The sequence below is a fragment of the Hippopotamus amphibius genome, chromosome 6, assembly GCF_030028045.1.
Source record: "Hippopotamus amphibius kiboko isolate mHipAmp2 chromosome 6, mHipAmp2.hap2, whole genome shotgun sequence".
Classification (NCBI taxonomy): Eukaryota; Metazoa; Chordata; class Mammalia; order Artiodactyla; family Hippopotamidae; genus Hippopotamus; species Hippopotamus amphibius.
In genome coordinates this window covers 167,600,107-167,621,538 of record NC_080191.1, presented here as the reverse complement: position 1 = coordinate 167,621,538, position 21,432 = coordinate 167,600,107, and the positions used below count along the sequence as shown (strand labels likewise).

General features: G+C 37.8%; 1 protein-coding gene across 10 annotated transcripts in view; it reads right to left on the bottom strand.

The window, feature by feature from the left end:
• The window catches only part of OPA1 (OPA1 mitochondrial dynamin like GTPase), an 87,639-nt gene that overhangs the window by 28,077 nt on the left and 38,130 nt on the right, over positions 1 to 21,432 (bottom strand). For 6 of the 10 annotated variants that reach the window (XM_057738273.1, XM_057738277.1, XM_057738274.1 and 3 more), the window contains 9 exons: positions 17,353 to 17,518; positions 14,857 to 15,009; positions 13,160 to 13,268; positions 12,592 to 12,671; positions 9,409 to 9,549; positions 7,483 to 7,599; positions 5,654 to 5,725; positions 5,399 to 5,492; positions 4,837 to 4,947 (listed from right to left, as the gene is read on the bottom strand). In XM_057738273.1, coding sequence (XP_057594256.1) covers positions 4,837 to 4,947; positions 5,399 to 5,492; positions 5,654 to 5,725; positions 7,483 to 7,599; positions 9,409 to 9,549; positions 12,592 to 12,671; positions 13,160 to 13,268; positions 14,857 to 15,009; positions 17,353 to 17,518 — 1,043 coding nt within the window. The remainder of the gene's footprint in view (positions 1 to 4,836; positions 4,948 to 5,398; positions 5,493 to 5,653; positions 5,726 to 7,482; positions 7,600 to 9,408; positions 9,550 to 12,591; positions 12,672 to 13,159; positions 13,269 to 14,856; positions 15,010 to 17,352; positions 17,519 to 21,432) is intronic. The other 4 variants (XM_057738276.1, XM_057738280.1, XM_057738278.1 and 1 more) reach the window with 1 other exon arrangement.

Sequence of the window (21,432 nt, the reverse complement as noted above, 5' to 3'; positions counted from 1 at the left end):
AAGATACTTGCGATCCAAGCAATGGACAAAGGATTAATCTCCAAAAGATACAAGCAGCTCATGCAGCTTAATACCAAAAGAGCAAATAACCCAATCCACAAATGGGCAGAAGACCTAAATAGACATTTCTCCAAAGAAGACATGCAGATGGCCAACAAACACATGAAAAGAGGCTCAACCTCACTAATCATTAGAGAAATGCAAGTCAAAGCCACAAGGAGGTATAACTTCTCACTGGTCAGAATGGCCATCAACAAAACATCTAGAAACAATAAATGTTGGAGAGGGTGTGGAGAAAAGGGAACTCTCCTGCACCGTTGGTGGGAATGTAAGTTGGTACAGCCACTATGGAAAACAGTTTGGAGGTTCCTTAAAAAACTAAAAATAGAACTACCATATGATCCAGTAATCCCACTCCTGGGCACATACCCAGAGAAAACCATAATCCCAAAAGAAACATGTACCATAACGTTCATCGCAGCACTATTTACAATAGCCAGGACATGGAAGCAACCTAAATGCCCATCAACAGATGAATGGATAAAGAAGATGCGGCACATATATACAATGGAATATTACTCAGCCATAAGAAGGAATGAAATGGAGCTATATGTAATGAGGTGGGTGGACCTAGAGTCTGTCATACAGAATGAAGTAAGCCAGAAAAAGAAAACAAATACTGTATGCTAACTCATATATACAGAATCTAAAAAAAATGGTACTGATGAACCCAGTGACAGGGCAAGAATAGGGATGCAGATGCAGAGAATGGACTGGAGGACACGGGGTGGGGGGGGGGGGTTGGGGCAAAGGGGAAGCTGGGACAAAGTGAGAGAGTAGCAGACATAGATACACTACCAACTATAACATAGATAGCTAGTGGGAAGTTGTTGTATAACAAAGGGAGATCAACTCGATGACAGGTGATGCCTTAGAGGACCTGGACAGGGAGGGTGGGAGGGAGTCATGGGAGGGAAGGGATATGGGGATATATGTATAAATGCAGCTGATTCACTTTGGTGTACCTCAAAAGCTGGTACAAGAGTGTAAAGCAATTATACTCCAATAAGAGCTTTAAAAATAAATAAATAAATAAAAATAACATCAAAGTATTACTACCATGTAACCCTCAGCTCCCCACCAACTGTCTCATTAATGTCCTTTAGAGCAAAAAGATCTAGTTAAGGATCACACACTGTATTATTATGTTTTCCTGTTCTTTAGTCTCCCTCAACCTGGAACAGTTCCTCAGTCCTTCCTTGTTTCTCATGATCTTGATACATTTAGAGATTACAAGCCAGTTATTTTGCAGACTGTGCTTTAATTTGGATTTTTCTGATGTATCTTTATGACTGGATTTCAGTTATACATCTCTGGTAAAAAAAAAAAATCACAGGAAGTGACGCTGGGTTCTTCTCACCGCATTCTGTAAGTGGCCTACAGTTCTGATTTGACCCCCACTGATTTGACCTAAGCTGGCTATTACCAGGCTTCTCCACTATAAAGGTACCCTTTTCTCCTTTTTAATTATCTTGCATGGAGATATTCTGTGTGATTATACAAACATCCCATTCCTCATCACTGTTTTATTCATTTACTTACACAATTATCAATTTACAGATTCCTGTTTTATTCAATAGGTTATAACTTATAACTGTCCTTATTTATTCTGAAGCCCAAACTGTCCTAGTTTTGGCCAGCAGGGGCCTCTGCACGTTGGCTGCGATATCTTGCGGACATGTCCCTATCATCCTGCAGCTACTTCCTTACTTCCTACATCCTAAGATGCCCTAGGTTCCTCCCAACCTTTCCCTGCTCCACCTATGGAGTGCACTGCATCTCCAGAGTCCTTGTGTGACTCCTCATCCCACGAGTCCCCTAGGACTAGAAGAGGCGAGCTCTTCTTTCATCTCTTTGAAATTGGGCAGGTTTAAGACAAACCTGGCAAAATATATGATGCATCAAACTTCTACCAATCTCTACAATAATCTACCCTGTACCATTTTGAAACTGCAGTAAAAAAAAAAAACAACTGTGCCTCTTTTCTCTAAATTTCATTAGCCAACTTAACATATTCTAATTGAATATGCTATACTAGGGATTTTGATCTGTGTAATACAGTAGTAACTGTTAAACTTTGAAAGTTTTCTGGCTGAAAGTATCCACAACCATATTCCTGATAGACTGAACATAAACAGTAAGGAAAAGGTACTCTCAAGATTCTTTTTCGACTAAGAGATGAAGTCATGGCTCATCTCCTTTAGTGTGACTGATGAGGCTGAGTCACTGGTCAAACACTTGCTTCCAAGGACATTATTTGGTACATTAACATGACAATAATTATATATATACAAAAGTAGTAAGTCATTTCAAGGGAGTCACATGAGTACTTTCTCAGGAAAACCAGCAGGAAAACATAAGACCTGGCTTGACAGTGCACAAATTTGTGTTAGCAATACACTTTCCTCAGATAATCAGATTGGTAGTGGAAAGTGATGGGGTTACACAAGACTCTTACAAAACATGAGAAAAGACATCATTTTCCAATCATTTAAAAATGTATATGCTGGTAAAACACATGGAAGTATTTCACTTTCTGATAGCTATGTCTTGAGGGATACAAAAGAAATAGATCTGTATACACTGTGATACTGATACATCTCTTCCTGTAACAATACTAGTTTAGCATAAAATTATGAACCAGGAACTTCCAAATGTTTTTTGAACCAATTCCTCTACCAACCCTGTAAAAAAACTATTATAGTATCATTCTTACAGAGAAGCTAAGGTGTGGGAGATACGTTGCCTAAGATAACACAGCTAGTACATGGCAGTTCAGATTTAAACACAGACCTTCTATGAGTTAGCACAAACTTAACTACACTGCCAAAGTGGCATGAAAAAACTGAAAGAACAGCAACAGAAGATGGAAATAAAAGTTAAAGTGAGATATGTTTCAAAAAAAAAAAAAGATTACCTAAAGAAAGAAGGAAAAGGAAAAGAGAAGGAAAGAAGCTGAGATAAGTAGGGAGGAAGAGAGAGAAGGAGAGGACAAGCACATGGAAGAAGACAGGAAAACTCCACCTGGTTTCTCTTGGATGTTCTAGAGATTGTATTGTAGTGCTAAATATTCAGCTTAGAAACTGGTTTCAAATTTGAAGAATTGCTTTCTGTTGAGCATGTGCTATCTTTTGGATATCAGAAAATTCATAGATAGTAAATTTAAGTATACAATGAAAGGAAAAAATGCTGTTTCATGAAGCTGCAATAAGGGAAATTTGTAACAATGTAAATTCAAACAGAAGCACTAACCACTAGTATTTTTTTTTTTTAATATTTTGGCTGCGCCACATAGCACGTGGGATCTTAGTTCCCCAACCAGGGATCGAACCCGCACCCCCTGCACTGGAAGCACAGAGTCTTAACCACTGGACCACCAGCAAAGTCCCCCCTCCCCCTTTTTTTTTAGTATTTCTATTTTTATTTAATAATATTAACTTCTCACTGATTTCCTTGGGTTCTCAAGTATCTAAGTAAATCTTAATGTGCAATCCAAACATCTTAAAGCTGGGACTTCACTAGCATTCAAGGAAGAATCATATATCCCCCACCCCCCACCAACAAAGTAACAAAGTGACTGCTAGGGCCCAGCTAGGTTGGGGGCTGAGGGTGGGGAGCCATACCATCCTGGTAGAGGTGTTAAAGCCAGACCAGATTTAAGAGGGGGTTCATCGGGGGTGGGGGGGGGGGGTTGATGACCTGCGCAGCTGTGAGGAGGGGATCCGTGTAGGAGGAGGGTCAGTGCAGGCTGCCAAAGCACAAGTAGGATGAAGATGGTGTCTCTACAAAATCACGGCTGGGCTTCAGGTGAGCAAGAGTCCTTGTGTAGCCAGGTGGGGGGTAGGAAGAATGAGAGGGAAGATGCCTGCAGTGTCAGAGCATGAGCTCAGTAAAAAGGACTCCGTGAGGAAGGGCAACCTGGCGCGGAACGTCAGCGCCTAAGTGAGGTGTACAGGGTGTCAACACAGGGTGAGGCATTGTGCTGGCGGCCTGGAGTCCAGTGATGAGAACCTGAACTGGGTGGGAAGGACATGTGTGCAATGAAGGGGACAGTGACCAGTTTGGTTACATATAAGAGGACTGATCAAAATAAGTAAATATATTAGGATACTCAGAGCCATATTTCTCATTGTCAGAAAAAGGAATTACAAATACGGAAAAGGAGAAAACTAGAATGAACTCGGTATTATTAAATTAAAATGGACAGCACTGGTGTCAACTTATGGTTTTCAATACAGACATACATATGTGGTCAGAAATACAGATGGAAATATGTGTATATGCACACGCGCGCGCGTACACACACACACACACAAAAGATATGTTCCCTCGCTCCACTGAGTGGGTCTGGGAACAGTGATATTTCAATAACAATGAACATATCCAGGTCCCAGCTCTTGATTTCTAAACATCGTTCTACAAAAAAGGGAAGCCGGGGCAGGGAAAGCACAAGATGAACATGGAGCATCTTGTGTGGAAGGACAGTATTAGGACAACAGGTGAACCGTGCATGGAGTCTGAAAATCAGAGGTAGTGATGTATCAGTGTTACTGACATCCTGATTGTGATGGCTGCCAGGAGAAAATTCTTGTTTCTAAAAAACACATATTAAAGTACTTGGAACTGATGGAGCTTCAGGTCAGCAACTTTCAAACAGTTCAGGGGGGAAAAGCTCTTTGTATGTTCTTTTCTATAAGTTTAAAATGAAAAGGAGAAATACATGGACACGGGGAAGGTGAAAAGGCAGTGAGATGGAGGGCAGGAAGGATTACTTACTGAGGTCTTCAGCCAGTTGAACTCGTTTACCAGTAAGCAATTTTACCTTCTTCTCACTATCTTCAGCAAAATCTTCCAATACCTCTTTAACGTTTTTCTCTAATCGCCTGACTGTGTAAAGCAAATGAAGAAACATGAGAAGCACCATTTTTATGAACGTATAGGGATGATAAAATTAACAACGTATGAAGAGCAAGCTCTTCTGTTGCTCATCACAGTAAACCTACTGCTAAGTTCAGACTCCTCACGGTTATGAGGAGAATATCTCTACCTATTACACAGTACTTTTATCAACATGAAACTAATACATGTTCTCAGAGAAAGTCCTATTCTTAACCCCTGATACTTTAATGGAAGTACAGATTCCCCAAAAAACCTAAGTGATCTCCCATCTTTTTCAACTGTGATTTATTTCCATTAATATTTTAAAGGCATATTACAATTTTTGGTTTCCTAATAAATGTAATTTTCAGGAAGTATTTTGGCATCCTTCTATTTAAACTGAATGTTATTACTGTTCCTTTTTTATGTCAAATTAGCGAGTGGTCTCTCTGGGGCTTACCTTCAGTGTTTGTGAGTTGCTGCCTTAAAGTGTTTGCGGTGATGGCAAGCATGCGCTGTATTCGCCAAAACAGGACAACATCATTGCACTCCAACTGCAATATTAGGTAATCAAGATTACCAGATGCAAATTCAAAAATGAAAACCACAATCATGAACACATACAACTACTGAAGTCAGCACCTACAGCCTAGGTGCTAATAAAAAACATTCAGATTTACCTAATACATATATTCCTCTTGCAAATATGACCTACCGAACTTTTTCTGCACAGGATCCATGAAGTTCTACGTGATTTGGGTTCTATTTGCCCCACAGCTACGTAACTCTGTTTTGATTCCAATGACAAAGCAAATAAACTTGGGAAGTAGAGAATTTCATTATGTTACATACAAGTAGAAGCTCACAGAATATATCCTTAATTGCATTGAGTTCAACTAACAATCATGTTATCTTAAATATGTCCTTAGGCTAACCTCTTTTGAGTGTGCACTCAAGCCATTTTTGAAACTCAGCTGTATATGAAAATAAATTAGTGATTTTTTTAAAAGAAGCTTATACTCTGGGTGAGAAATAAAATAGGGGTAGGGGATTAAGAAATACAAACAACTATGCATAAAATAAATAAGTTACAAGGATATATTGTACAGCACAGGGAAATAAAGCCAATATTTTATAACTTTAAATGGAGCATCATCTATAAAAACATTAAATCACTATGTTGTCTACCTGAAACTAATATAACATTGTAAATACTTCTATTAAAAAAAAAGCTAGCATGTTCCTTTTTGAAAGAAAGAAAGAAAAGAAGAAAGAAACAGAGTGAAAGAGAAGAAAGGGAAAGAGAAAAAAAAGAAAGCAAGCTTATTCTATACAGAGATGTCTTCCTAACAATTAAAATCATGCAAAAAAAACTTGCCAATTTTTACATAGGCACATTTAAACACAAATTTCTTTTAATCTGCTGAAAACTCAAAAGAAACACATTTTAGGGGTCTTAAATAAGATCACTGATTAACAGAGCTCTTTCAGAAGGACACCAAAAAGCATTTCTGCTTGCATGAAAATGCTCAAAATACATTAGTCTACCGCCACCTAGGGGTGATTTTGTAAAATGTGACATTAAACTGCAGTTGTCCATTCTAAGCACTTTACACAGTTCTTTTAAAGTTATTTAAAGCAAGATTTTCACGATATGAAGAATTACGAGGGGAAAAGAAAGCATGATAAAAATGTACTGCATTATTATTTAAACTACGCAAATAAATGTTATGTTATCTCTCTCTCTCTCTCTCTCCACATACATACATACAACATGTATAGAAAGAGGTGAACAGATATACATAAAATTGTTAACTAAAATTACTTCTCGGTCAGGGGATTATAAAACATTGTTTCCTTTTGCATTTTTTTTTAACATTTATTTATTTCATTTACTTTCTATAATGGGAAAGTATTATCTTCTAACATAAAGTTAATTCTTAAGAAAAAAATCTTTAAAAAGTATTGTAGTGCCTGGCTTCCCTGGTGGCACAGTGATTAAGAATCTGCCTGCCAATGCAGGGGACACAGGTTCGAACCCTGGTCCGGGAAGTTCCCACATGCCTCAGAGCAACTAAGCCCGTGTGCCACAACTACTGAGCCTGCTCTCTAGAGCCTGTGAGCCACAACTATTGAGCCCGTGTGCCACAACTACTGAAGCCTGCATGCGTAGAGCCTGTGCTCTGCAACAAGAGAAGCCACTGCAATGAGGAGCCCGTGCACCACAATAAAGAGTAGCTCCCACTCGCCGCAACTACAGAAAGCCTGTGTGCAGCAATGAAGACCCAATGCAGCCAATAAATAAATAAATTTATAAAAAAAATAAATACAAACAACAGAAAGAAATTATTATAAAAAAAAAATGTAATTACTACCAAAGTGGTAAATATCTTTGAAAAAATATGAGTTAGGTTACTCTTTATAAATCAGACATACTGTTTTTCAGATCAAAAGACTTACAGTTAATGCTAAACCTCAAGCTTACTGTTAAGCAATTAAACAACTATCACTAAAAAAACATTTCTTTGTTTTTGGAAACCTTACCTCAGAATCTACAAAATGCCTCTGGTAGTAATAGAAGCCTCTTCGACAAAGGTTACAATGGTTTAGAGCTGTTTTTAAGAAATGTCTTCTATAAACTTGGTGCCAAGTATCCTTGATCTAAAATTAAAAAAAAAAAAAAAAAAACAGACCAAAGAGTTACTGTGTACTCTCCAGGCTGATCAAACACATTCTGAAAACTCATATACAAAGTTTATTTATTAAAAAATGTTAATTAAAACCAATGGCAATGTTGTTATTCTGCCAACCTTTTAAATCCATTAAAAAATTTTTCTTTCAAGATGAAGATTAGATTACTACTACTCTAACTGCTTACCAGTCTATATGCTTTGAAATCTGCAGTGTTTCTAACAAGCATCTTGTAGAGTAGAGAGGGTGGGGATTATCTTCCCCGAGTTAGAGGTAAGGTGTCCAAGGCAAAAAGAGGTTGTGAGTCTTGTCTAAGGTCAGAGTTAGAATAGGAAGCTGGTCTCAGACCATGTCCATCAACCCAACAACATTTCCTTTCTCATTATTAAATTTCATTGTTACCTCAGCAATATGACTCCCACCACTTTATTACTATATAGTCTGTTGGAATGTTCACAGTTCTTTCATACCATTGTCATTTTTTGAGCATGACAAAAGTCATGTTGATAAAGTAGAACAAGCATCATCAATACCATCTGACAGATGAGAAAAGGGGGCTGAGAGAGTTTATACCAATTATTAAAGGCAATATTACTAGCTAATGGAATGGAAACGTACTAGAATTCACATCTCCTGACATTTAGTCCATCCACTATTTTTATCACAGTACTCTGCGGCCTATTTTACAGCTTCATAAAATGCAGTGAACATAGTTTCTCTTGGAAAAAACCTGATATTTTCTTCCTCACAGAAAGTAATTAAGATATACAGCCAATATCCTAGGATGCGGATAAAGTCCCTTCTATTGTATTAACCACTCATGAAGCTCAAAAGTATCCAATTGAACACAACCTACTGCTAGTTAGAGCTAGGACCAGTGTAGATAAATTAAATCTATATTCAACTAATAACTGCATGTCATCACTAGTTTTAATTTCATTTTCAATTTATAAACAATGAGATGTGTAACAGCTTTAACTGTTTCTTTTCACCGTTTTTTTCCTGTTCTGACCTCTGGTGGATTTTAAATTACGTATACTCATTTCTCAAACGCAGAAACACACAAAGCAAATAATCTTTAAAAGGATTTATGCGTGGCCCTGAAATTTCGTAAATGATTGTTTTCCTCACTAGACTTACTTTTCTAAATGGGGTTCACTTAAGCTAACTTAAGCTAATGTTAAAATGAAGTTTTGATCCCTTACACCCTAACTAGGGAACATAGGCCCAGAAACACAACTGCTTTTTAAAATTCTTCTCCAAATAAACATCACGAAGGTAAGCAAAAAATAGTCTAAGCTGTAACTACATATCCTCATATTTATTATAAAGAAGGAAAATGAGATAGAACCCAAAGACATTGTCTAATTTACTCATTCCTGATTAAGATACATGTGACTGAAAAAAATACATATAAATGAGCCATATTTAAGCAAAAATTTCATTTTGTAATCTGAAAAAGCATAATGTGGTACAGAGATCTGGGTGGGGTTCATCCCCTTTTGCCAGAACTAACTGCTGAATTTGCCCAGATATTTCCCTAAGTCTCAAGTTCCCCATTTACAAATTAAAGCATTATACTTCAAGCAATACTGAGGATAAAATTTCAACTCTTACCACACTCAAAATGACCATGTTCTTTTTGTTAGCAAAAGTACACACGATCAAAGTCAAATTAAACACTTAAATATCTAAGTAATACATTAGAAGTAGTAACATTTTACTACAAGAAACAAAGACTAAGGAAGCAAGTTCATGCTTTTCAGCAATGTTTACTACCAAGCTCGGGTCTACTTCTACTCCTCGGGATTCAAGGTTCTTTCGGACTGTAGTTATCTCATCACTTGCAAGATAAGCTGGGTGCTCCTCATTACATTTCAACATCTTCTCCAGTTCATTCTTGGTTTCATTGTGAACACACTTGGAAATGTTGAAAAGAGGACAGTGTTAAGAGAGTTCATGATTTGGCATAATTATAAAAACAGAATCCTGATTTTAATAAACATATTACTTTTGCACGCCTGGTGACACAGGCACAAGCACAACAGACAAGGAAGACAGAGCACCCTGGCTTATGAATGCAGAACAACCTGGATGCATGAGGGGCCAAGGTGGGGAGGCGACTAGCCCTATTTGCCGAATTTTATCGATACCCTGGCTGAGAGGTTTTACTGTCCAAGTTACAGGATCAGGCACCATACTATGTACTTCTGAAAAAGTATCCTGTATACATGGGCAGAGATAATGTTCTATAAATGCTGCATATCTAAGAACCGGATGACTATAAGGCCCTGTGCCTGCTGACACGCTCCTTTTTGGATAGATTAAATACGAAATTCATAGTTTGGCTTTTTAAAAAAGTCTTGCATTAAAAGTCGTTCTTAGACTGCTTCTGTGAGGTGCCCATCATTCTTAAACTCACTTCCAGTCTCTTCTCTATAATTGTTTACAATCTCTTCACCAAATGAGGAAAGCATACACACTAGTGATAAGTTTGACAGCAAGACTCAGTTGGGTGTCAAATTAACTTTATCTTTTCATTTGTCTATCCTTTCAAGACTGCATGGTACAGAAAAATACCTTCAAATTCACTCATTACTCTAAACAAGTTACTACCACAGCACTTTGCCCCAAACTGTGCCAAGCTATGGAATCTGTATAAAAATAACACTGAAACACAAATGAATGGCTTGTAAATGGAACTACTAAATAATATTCTCTGAAAACATGACACATTAGAAGACATTTAATAGAGAAATTTCACCGTTTCCTTAAACTTCTGCTATTTGGTCTGAGAGAGGAAGGAAATCTCCGATTATGGTATTCTCCCACCACTCTGCCTGCCCTGTTTCACTTCCACCTGTCCCCACCACGCTGGGTGTTCCGGAGAACATCATCCTCCCATCTATCCTGACCAAGATTTCCATTAGTTTAGCTCAAAGTGAGAATGTTTCAAAGGAATGGTTTTCCCCCCAGAAGATTAGGAAAAAGTAACAATACAAAAGCAAAATATAGTTTTCAGAACATGGATTTCTCATCTTTAACAAAGGACAATCTTAAGTTTCTTTTCCTGCTAAATCCTGTCAACTTAAAAAGAAAAGGAACTGTTTACACAGCTATCTAAACGTGCAGTGTGAAACCTAGGGATATTCTCAGCTTCTTCTAGAATCTGTTTCTCACTGAAACCTCTGGGTATGAAGTCTAGACCAGGGGTTTTCCACTGGGAGTGGGAGGGTTAGAGAAGTTAGAGAAGGAGAACTTGATTCAGTGAGTCTGACATGAGGCTTTGTTTTGAAAGAGAAAACAAAACATGCGTATATAAACACCTCCCCAGCGATTGGTCCTCCTGTTCCTCCCCTCTACACTCCAAACTATGGCCTCCACTTGTTCTACAGTCAGACTGAGTCTTACGCATGTTGCCCTGAAACCTTAGGAAAAGCTCTTCTCTGAAGGGTTTCTATATTCCTCTTCTAGGCTACAGATCCTTGCACTGACATTAAAACTAATTCCTCTGCTTCTCTTACAGGGATTCCCTATGGGTTCAAGTTCCTGAGAAAGTAACTTACAATCAGGAATCATTCCCCTCTGAGAATGTTTGGCCAAAGTATATTTACTACGAGTTGCTGAGGCAAGTTCTGCCATCACTGATTGTTCTGGACCTAATTAGGCCTAATTTCGCTAAGCCTTAAGGGTCAGAAAGCATTTTTCTTTGGAGTTTATCTGCTTTACACCAGTTCTTTCTAATCAATGCCTCTTCCTGTCTCAAAAGTCAGAAACCTCTGATGGATCCCCTATAAATTCTTTTCTGAAAGACCACCTCCCCACAGCCCATCTGTGGAGCAGAGATAACTGATGCTCTCTGAATTACAGGCATGACCCACCCACTAACTGTCCACTTCTTCAGCTTCTCTTCAGTCTCTTAATGACTCATTTTCCCACAAAAATCATATCAGAAAAAAAGAGGAAGACTGTCCCCTCAGTATTTTAAGACAAACTGGAACTCACATCTGATAGATAGCTTTTGAAATAAGAATGCATAAAACCAGAAAAAAATAGGGTGTTGATTATATAATTAACTCTATTTAAAATGAAAACAAAGAAATAAAGAAGAAAATAGGAATGATATGTCTGGTAATTCTTCATTCTCTTTATCTGCTCTCTCAATATACCGATATCGGATGGTCTCATTTCTCCAATTACATGGAATCAAGGAAGGAAGAAAGAAAGTAAATTCATTATTCATTACTTCCTTCATCTATGTATTTTGATTCTATATTCTATTTACAATCTTTTATTTAAGGAATTAACGCAAGAAAGAGATGGCAATATAAGACTCAATGTTAATAGGAAAAGAAGCCATAACAACAAGGAAAGAACAAAAATGGGTTTGGGGGGGGATTTTAGTGATTACACATTTTCCCCCTATTTATTCATTTGCAAAGTTACTTATACTTGCCTTTACCATTTTGTTCTTTAAAGTGATCATTAAATGTTTATAAAATGAATGCATTCTATAATTCTACTTTCTGTCTGAATTTTTACATTTATTTTGTGAAAAGAGGAGCAAAAGAATAAAATAATCTGAATAGACAACAGAAAAATCCAGTGATAATATTAATAGAATAAGGTTAAAAAAAAGTCATTGTATCTTTTACTCTAACCACATTCATTCCACATACTCTGAAACCTTTGTCGTTTTCTTCCTTTTGTTAATAAATTTAATCTTCATTTTACTTCAAATAGGCACTTGAGATGAACAAAGTAATCAACCATTCTTTTTAATAACACAGTTACCTCATTTTTTAAAAACTTTCTTTTGTAGTTTACTTTTTATTCTAAAGATTTATTATATTTTAGAAAGGCTGATATAAAATATTTGAAATTATTAAGTTTGGTCTAGAGGCATTCAGGGATTATATTTTAATGCCTGAATTAAAATGCCAAAGATCTGTTTGTTTTTACCTGTTCTTGGGTCCGATTCTTCCAGTATAACCACCTCTTTTTCCAATCTGGACCTATCATATTTTCAATTGCATTTTCAGCTAGAAAAATTTAAAAAAATTTTTAATTTATCAGGAATTTTATCACTTATCAGGTACATAAATTATAACTAATACTATCTTACGTTCTTAACCACTTCAAAACACTGTGTCAATACAAAGTCAGTTGAAATAAAGGAAAAAGTTATATGATTGATATGGTACATATATAAGAAAATTTAATTATCTATGTTTAGAATCTATGAAAAGTATAATTGCTTATAAAATTCCCATAAGTACAGTAGCAAACACTAAAATAGTCTGAATTACATCTTTTTAGAATATAAGTACATATAGACATCATGTGTCCAATTTAATATTTTTAGTAGTTATAAGCAGTTGACTGAAAAGTCGCACAAATAATATTCAACTAGAATAGTACTGACAAAGAACTTGAGATGTTAAACTTTTTTTAACCTATGTCCACTAAAGTCAGATGACTCCTTCTCCACTGAGAATACTCAACACTCAATAACCATGTCCCTACTTACTATCCTTGAGACGAGCCTGAAGAGCCTCTTCCATAAAATAGATAGCTGCGTCCCACTGCTGTTTATCAGATATGGACCGATCTTCTAAAGCATTGTGTTGAATAACCCTCTGAAATAACAAGGAGAGAAAAACAGCTATTTTGATTTATGTCTTGTCATTTTAGTAATTTTAATTCTAACTGACAGCTCAGCAAATATCCAAACTAACAGATGTATTTACAGCAACATAAAAGTATGTCCCTCCCACACAAATGCAGAGGGTCCTATTATCTCCCAGCTTATTTGTCAGCTTTCTGCCTAGCCCTGGTATTCAGGAACTAATGATTCAGATCACCCCTACTGCTTCTTTTTGGCATATGACCTATGTGTTAGTATTTTCAAAAAGAGAGGAGAAAAAAAAAGCAATACCATTATCTCACTGTGAACAGCAATGGAAGATGTAACGGAAGGAAGCTTAAGAGGTCTAGACAATCATAAGTAAACTTTTTTTTTTTTTCTTTTTAAGCTCTTTATTGGAATATAATTGCTTTACACTCTTGTACCAGCTTTTGAGGTACACCAAAGTGAATCAGCTGTATTTATACATATATCCCCATATCCCCTCCCTCCCGCGACTCCCTCCCGCTCTCCCTGTCCTGGCCCTCTAAGGCATCACCCATCATGAAGTTGATCCCCCTTTGTTATACAGCAAATTCCCACTAGCTATTTTACAGTTGGTAGTGTATCTATGTCTATGCTACTCTCTGACTTCGTCCCAGCTTCCCCTTCACCCCCCGCCCCCACAACCCCATGTCCTCCAGTCCATTCTCTGCATCTGCACCCTTATTCTTAAATGTTATTTATTGTTAGAAAATTGGTTTCCAATCTTATAGTTTTTGAATTAATGAATGAATGAAAATGGCACCATCCTCTCAGAAAACTAATCTTATTAAGGCATTTAATAAGAATATGATTTTCAAATATGAAGACAAACATTTCTTCAAAAAAAAAAAAAAACTATAATTACGATCAGCCCACAGTGAGATATGCATTTTTAGAAAACTGCTTATTCTTACCTTTCAACAGCTCCTCTCATAACTGTCTGAGCAGAGTGGGTGCTTACTAAAGGTTTGATTACGGTGATGAGAACACTCCACACAACAAAAGAGTTATCAGGTGATGAAGGTCAGGAGCTAGGCTTTGTATTTAAGCTGGAGCGGGGCTTGTATCCCTGCTTTGCCAATCCCAGAACAGCGTAAGAATAAAACAGAATAATGCTTACAAAACACAGGGTTTCTAGGACCTTGTAAGCATCCAACACAGGAAGTTAGCATTATGATTTTGGAGTCTAACATTTTGACTCAACCCTACTGAAAACCAATGCATCTAATTCCTTTTGTTACCAGTGAGGGTAAAATGAGAAGCAGCTATCCATAGTTCAGGCTCATGTAAATTCTGTGGAAGTTTATAGAAACCTGTTTCCTGCAAGGTTTGACTTTCTTCTGAAATGACAGCCAAGAAAGAAACAGCAGAGGGCGATGTTAGATGGGCAGAGAAATGTCAAAAGGCTGATTGTATTTCATAAATCCATTTCTTTCCTTCATTATTTTTAATTCAGAACCTAATATAGTCATATAAAAATATTCTCCTATAAAGAATATCAGTTTGAGAAATTATAAAAAATATGAGGTTGGCACCCTAATATACAAATGACATACCAAGCTGTCCTCTGCAAAATCATTCCACTTGTGCCGTTTAATACTTTCTTCCTTAACAGCCTCTTTAAGTTTATCAAATATGTCATCGTGCTCTTTTCCTTTTGGTTCTGTCATGAAGCGGGAAAATTCTTCTTGTAGGGTCTCCCAAGCAACCTAGAATGATTTAAAAGAAAAAAGCTGTATTTATATTGCATACTTTCACTGAATGTGCAATAAGAAAAATAAACACATGAATTTAAGCCAAGTAGACGTGATAAATCACCTTATCAGAAAATACATGTAAAATCACATTTTTATTAAAAAAAAAGGTAGCAGGGGCTTCACAGGTGGCACAGTGGTTAAGAATCCACCTGCCAATGCAGGGGACACGGGTTCGAAGACCTTACATGCCACGGAGCAACTAAGGCTGTGCGCCACAACTACTGAGCCTGATCTCTAACGCCCGTGAGCCACAACTATTGAGCTCACGTGGCACAACTACTGAAGCCCACGTGCCTAGAGCCCGTGATCCACAACAAGAGAAGCCACCGCAATGAGAAGCCCACGCACCACTACGAAGAGTAGCCTCTGCTCGCTGCAACTAGAGAAAGCCACGTGCAGCAACAAAGACCCAACGCAGACATAAATTTTAAAAAAGAAAAAAAATGGTAGCAAATATAAACTCTGCCATAAAGAGCTCATACTGGTAGCTGGCGGAATACATTTCGCCTCCTGATATGTTTCACTACATATACACAGCACCTTAAATTAAAAAAAATTAGTAACCAACATTTAAAAACTGAGAGACTTCATACAAAATCTGTTTCCAGCCTCACTTGAACTATCTGGCAACACTGGGCCCACATTCCTGCACACCTCTGCCCACTGGAGCTGAAAAGGAGCTGCCCCTTCAGAGAAGGCCTGCAGCCCGCATGAGCCACCAGACTCAGTTCATTTATTTACTTCACTCTCTACAACATCTGAGTTTGCCTGCATCTTCCAATGTAAAAAGTTTAAAATTTCTTAATGATTTAATCTTTTTCACCTCTTTGCCTTATGCAAATATATGAAGCAATGTGTCAATACTTTCAAACATAGGTATTATTCAGCCTTGTACTATTGCTAACTTCCAATTATCTGAGTAGTGAAAGGAGAGAACAGTGTCAAAAGCAACTAAGAACTAAACCCACTTAAGACTATGCGGGCTAGTTAATGTTCTATTTTATATTTAGCCCTCTTCGTTATAAATACGAAGAAATTATGGCATAAAGAAAGGTGACTGTCCAAGAATACAGAGTGAGGTATTAAAATCTGTTTCCTGACCTTCAGCAGGTTCATGTCTTTCTACCACACCTATGTGTGAAGGAAGAAAGCAGCAAAAGACAGAATCACTTGCCATTTCTATAATCACTTCCACTGCTTGAACCTTAGGATGTGAAAATATGCTCACATGGGACAGGGCCCAGAAAAATGTTAGGGCCAGTAGTGAGGAGAAGAGGTGGCAGCAGCTCTCTAATTACTTTAGGGGAAATGTGTTGAGACCAGGGGTCAGCAACATGGAGCTTAGGCAGAGTGGCTGTAAGAGTTCTTAGACTTGAGGAAGTTGAGAACAGAGGTAAAGAAGCAAGGACTGGCAGGATAGGAAAGGGGTAAAATCCACCTGAATAGACACTGACATTTGGTATCTAAGGTAGGTATAAAATACGAAAGTTTTTAACATGGATTCTAATTTTGTGAGTGACTTCCCACAGAAGCAAAAGGACACACGGGTGCTTATCTACAACGATCACTCTTCAGAGCAACCTGCACGGCAGGATCAACTTGGACGGCGACGGCCATCATGACAGGAGCTGGCGTTCACCAAGTGGTCACTAGGGACCAGGCACTGTTTAAGGATTTCACATATGCTAACTCCTTGACTCCTCATAACAATTTGCAATGTAGGCAACATTTTCATCCTTACTTTACAGATGAGAAAACAGGACGGTTATTAAGCAAACAGCCCAAGGATCGCATAGCTACAAAGCGGTAGAGCCAAGATACATGGGTATCAGAAATGCATTCTCTAAGGTACTTTCCTCTAATTCCTAGACTAACCTTCTGTCAGGGTCCTAACTAAGGAAATAATTATTTAGGTAAAATTTTTTAAGCCCTGCAGAAAATCAACAAATGAATTGTTTCATCCAGTAACATTTTCCTTATGGAATCTCTAACCACAGAGGAAGTTAAAAATATTTCACACTCAAACACATTTTGCTGGTTTTGTTAAATGCTATCTTTGGAAGGAGAACCAATACCCTCAGACCAACACCATTCCAATTAGTAAAGTTTTTCACCAGTGGTCACTGGCAGCAGCGTTAAAGTTAATCCCAACACAGAGACTAAGAATAAAGAATAAAAGGATCATAAGAACCAAAGAGAAAGACAGTGGCTGTGATGGGAATAAACCCTAAAATTCAGAGCTCCTACTCCCTTCAGATACTGCTTCTTACCCAGTTAATTACATTACATCCTAACCTCGACTGCTTTATTAGGGAGCTGCTTATCAGTCCACTGTTTAAGCTTGATATCCACTGTCGTATTAAAGGTTCCAGAATTCATGGTCTGTGCGGCTGGAAGATAGATGTTTTCAATCACATGAGTTGATACTCTTTCCCACAAAGACTGCTGAAGGATTTCCTCCCTGAAATTAAAAAAAAAATTTCGAACACCAAATTCAAATACAATATTAAGTTTTTATAAGCAGCTTTATTGAAGCATCATCACTTACAATAAATTGCACACATTTAAAGTTTTGACACATGTACACACCTGTGCATCCCCACAATCAAGGTAATGAACTTGTTGTAACCACTGGATCTACTTTCTGTCACTATAGATTAGTTTATATTTTCTACAATTTAATATAAACGCAATCATGTGGCATGTTCTCTTATCTTCTCTGTCTTCTTTCATCAGCATAATTATTCTGAGATTTATCCATGCTGCTGTGTAGAGTAATATCTCACTTTCCTTTTTGCTGAGTCATACTCCACTGCATAGATCTGTGTACCTGCTCACCTGCTGACGGACACCTGGGCTGTCTCCAGCTGCTGGCTAGCACAGAGCTGCTATGAGCACTCACGCACGAGTCTGCATGACACCTGCTCTTGCTCCTCTTGGGCAAGTATCTAGGAGTGGAAGGGCTGGATCACGTGGTAATTACATATTTCACTTTACAAGATACTGCCAAACTGTTTTCCAAATTGGGTGAACCATTTTACATTCCCACCAGAGAAGTATGAGAGTTCTAGATCCTCTACACCTTGCCAACATTTGGTATGATTAGTCATTTTCACTTTTGTCATTGCAATAGATATACAGTGGTATCTCATGGTTTTAATTTGCATTTTCCTAATGACTATTAACTCTAAGTATCTTTTTATGTGCTCATCTACCTACTATTAATATATACTTTATATGTGTTGACTGTGAAGTGGAGTCCAAGACTAAACTTCTTGGTGTGATTTTGACAATTTACCAGACCACAGCACAAAGCACAGAGACATTATGGGATACTGCTAGGTAAAACTGCTCAACATTTCATGATAATATGAAGGATGAATAATCAAACTGAAAATTCTACCTTAAAAGACATCTCACAAGAACACACTTCCCTAAATAGAAAAAAGAAAACTACTTCAATCAAGAAAAAATTTGAAATGTCCAGAAAATATTTATTTGACTTCTCCCAAACTAACCTCTACTGTAATACAGTGCTAAAACATACAAAAACACCCTGTTTATCAAGTGATCAGTCTAAAGAGTAACCTCACCTTTTAGGATGCAGTTACAAAACTCAAGGCAACAGAAACGCCCCCAACTGTCCAAAGGCCAAACTACACTTTTCTCGGGTGATGAGAGCCACCACTCCCTGCCATGCAAGCTGACTCACACTCACTCAACATTCTGTGTGCAATTAATTATTGAGTCAATGAGCTTAGCTGCAGGTTTTCCCTTGCTAATTTCCAGGTCTCTTTCCCCTTACAACCAGAAAACAAAAGAGTATCGGAGGGAGGACAAAACAGGTGAAGAAGATAATGAGGTATAAACGCCCAGACGTAAAATAAATAAGTCATGGGGATGTAATATACAGCATGAAGACTGTGATCAATAATATCGTAATAACGTTGTGTGGGGACAGACGGTTACTAGACCTATCGCAACGATCATTTCACAACGCATGTGAATGTCAACCAACATAATATCGTATGTCAACTATATTTCAGTAAAAACGAAAGGAAGGGAGGAAGGGAGAGAGGGAGAAAAGAGTATGAGGAGAGGACACACCACTGAGGATCAGAAGGATGAAGTCCACTTAGTCATGGCATGAATTACAGATAATGGGAGAATTTTAAGACCAAGCTGGAAGAAAAGAAGTTTGTCAGGGCTATCTATTCAGACAATTTTCAACACAAACTCAAGATTTCTGAAAGATAAACAAAAAATCAGGATCCAGCCTCTGATCAAAGGCCTTCTGCTGCTGCTGCCTCAGAACAGACATGGTCTGTTACCTCTTCCTCAGAGTCTATGGGACAGGACTCCACAATCCGGACTCCCTTTCAAGGAGATCATAACAAAATCCCAGACCATCAAATTCTGACCAGCCTCAGGTAACCTTCTCAAAGGAGGCTGCAGCTTTCCCATTCACCAAAGGTGGCTGCTGTCACTTATTCTTACCCAGCCTCACTTGCCTTTCATCACCAAGCTGCTGCCCTCGGTCCAGACTCCCTCTGCTCCCCTTCATCACAATAACTTTTATTGTGCCTCCAATACCTTGCTCCATAACAAACAACCCATTTTACATTCTCATTCTTTCCCTTTCCCTGGCGTCTTCAAACCTTTCCTGATCCTCCCTTTCAGGCAGCAACTGTCCGCCAACTCTGCTGCCTGGGAGCTGCTCATTAGCTGCATGTGCCCCAGAGTCAGGAATCCAGAGTCAGGAAGCGGGAGCTACGCTCCCCTCAGCCCACAGCCCCTCTTCCGGACCCTGAGTCCTCAACATCCATCCACCAGCTCCCCCAGTGCATGTTGCTGGTGACTGTGGACTTCTTCTCTACTCTAAGTTTTGCCATCATCCAGGGATAAATTACCACTAAGTCACAAAATACAATTACCATTACAGTTCTGTTTATCGCCCCCTCTATCTCCTGAACTTTACATACACTCCCTTTTAATTAAAATTTTTTTCAAAATGAAATTTCTTTCTTTTAAAGCAGAGGATTTAACCCATATAGTAATTTAAAACCAATACAGAAAAAGTAAGACGTCATCCCTAATTTCTCTTTCACCAGATGACCACTAATTCACAGCTTAATTTATCATTAAAAAAATTTAATTTCTACATTACTATTTGTGTGTGTTTACACAGGTGATATTACACATACTGTTTAATAAATACAATACAGAAGTATATTCTACAGTTTTCCATGTTAACACCCTACATTTTTCATTGGCTGCATAGTAATCCGCTCTATGGCCAAATAAAATATTATGCAATTCCAAATAAAAACAAAAGTTTTCAAATTTTTTACACTTATAAACAAAACCATGGTGAAGATTTTTATGCATTTGTCTTTGTCAGAAATATCTTCACTTCCACAGAGTCCTAGCAATATAATTACTGGATATAGATGTACTCAGTGTTTAGCTGACTCTTCTTCTCTATTACCTACACGTCCAATGACTAAATCTTATCAATTCTATCCTCTAGGTAACCTCTCAAGTATCTCAAAAAATGTCTCCTCTTCTCCACCTGCACAATGACTATTCAAGTTCAAGCCACTATCTCTTCTCGTCTAGATTATTTCAACAGCCACGGTCGCCTTGCTCTGTTTTCTCCACCTGTATTCCACTTTCCCTTACTACAAAAATCTTTCTAAAATGCAAATCTGACCTAAACCTCTTCACTGGCCCTCACTGCTCGTGAAATAAATTTCGAGCTTCTGAATATGGCTGGTAAGGCCCTTAATCATCTATGTCTTGCAAGGCCCTTAATCATCTATGTCTTGCTTATATCCACTGTTTCATCTTCTGTCTCTTGCCTCCTTCTATGCTAAAGCCATAGGGGACTGTCTTCAGTTACCTATGTCACTTTTCTCGCTCTCACCTCTTGGCCTCTGCAATATTCTGGCCACTGCCTTTACCTAGCACCTATTCACTCTTTAAAACTCAGATTATAAGAAATCTTTTTTGAATCCTTACATCTGAGTTAGGGTACTTAACTGTGCATTTGATTCCTTACATCTGAGTTAGGGTACTTAACTGTGCATTCCCATTTTCCTTTCATTCTTTAAACTTCAACAAATTTTTTCACCAAAAATTGTAAGCATACCATGATACCATTTTTTAAGTGTATTTCTATAAATCCAGCCAGCTATCCTTCTAAATAAGGATAAAATAATTATGTCCCACTTAGCGTCTATAACCGACTCCTAATGATCAAGTATATTGTGTGAAAACGCTGAGAGCCTATTTCTCACTATAATGAATCATGTGTCAAATCTAAACCTCCAGTAATTTTCTTAAAATATAATTGAAGTATAGTAGAATGACAAA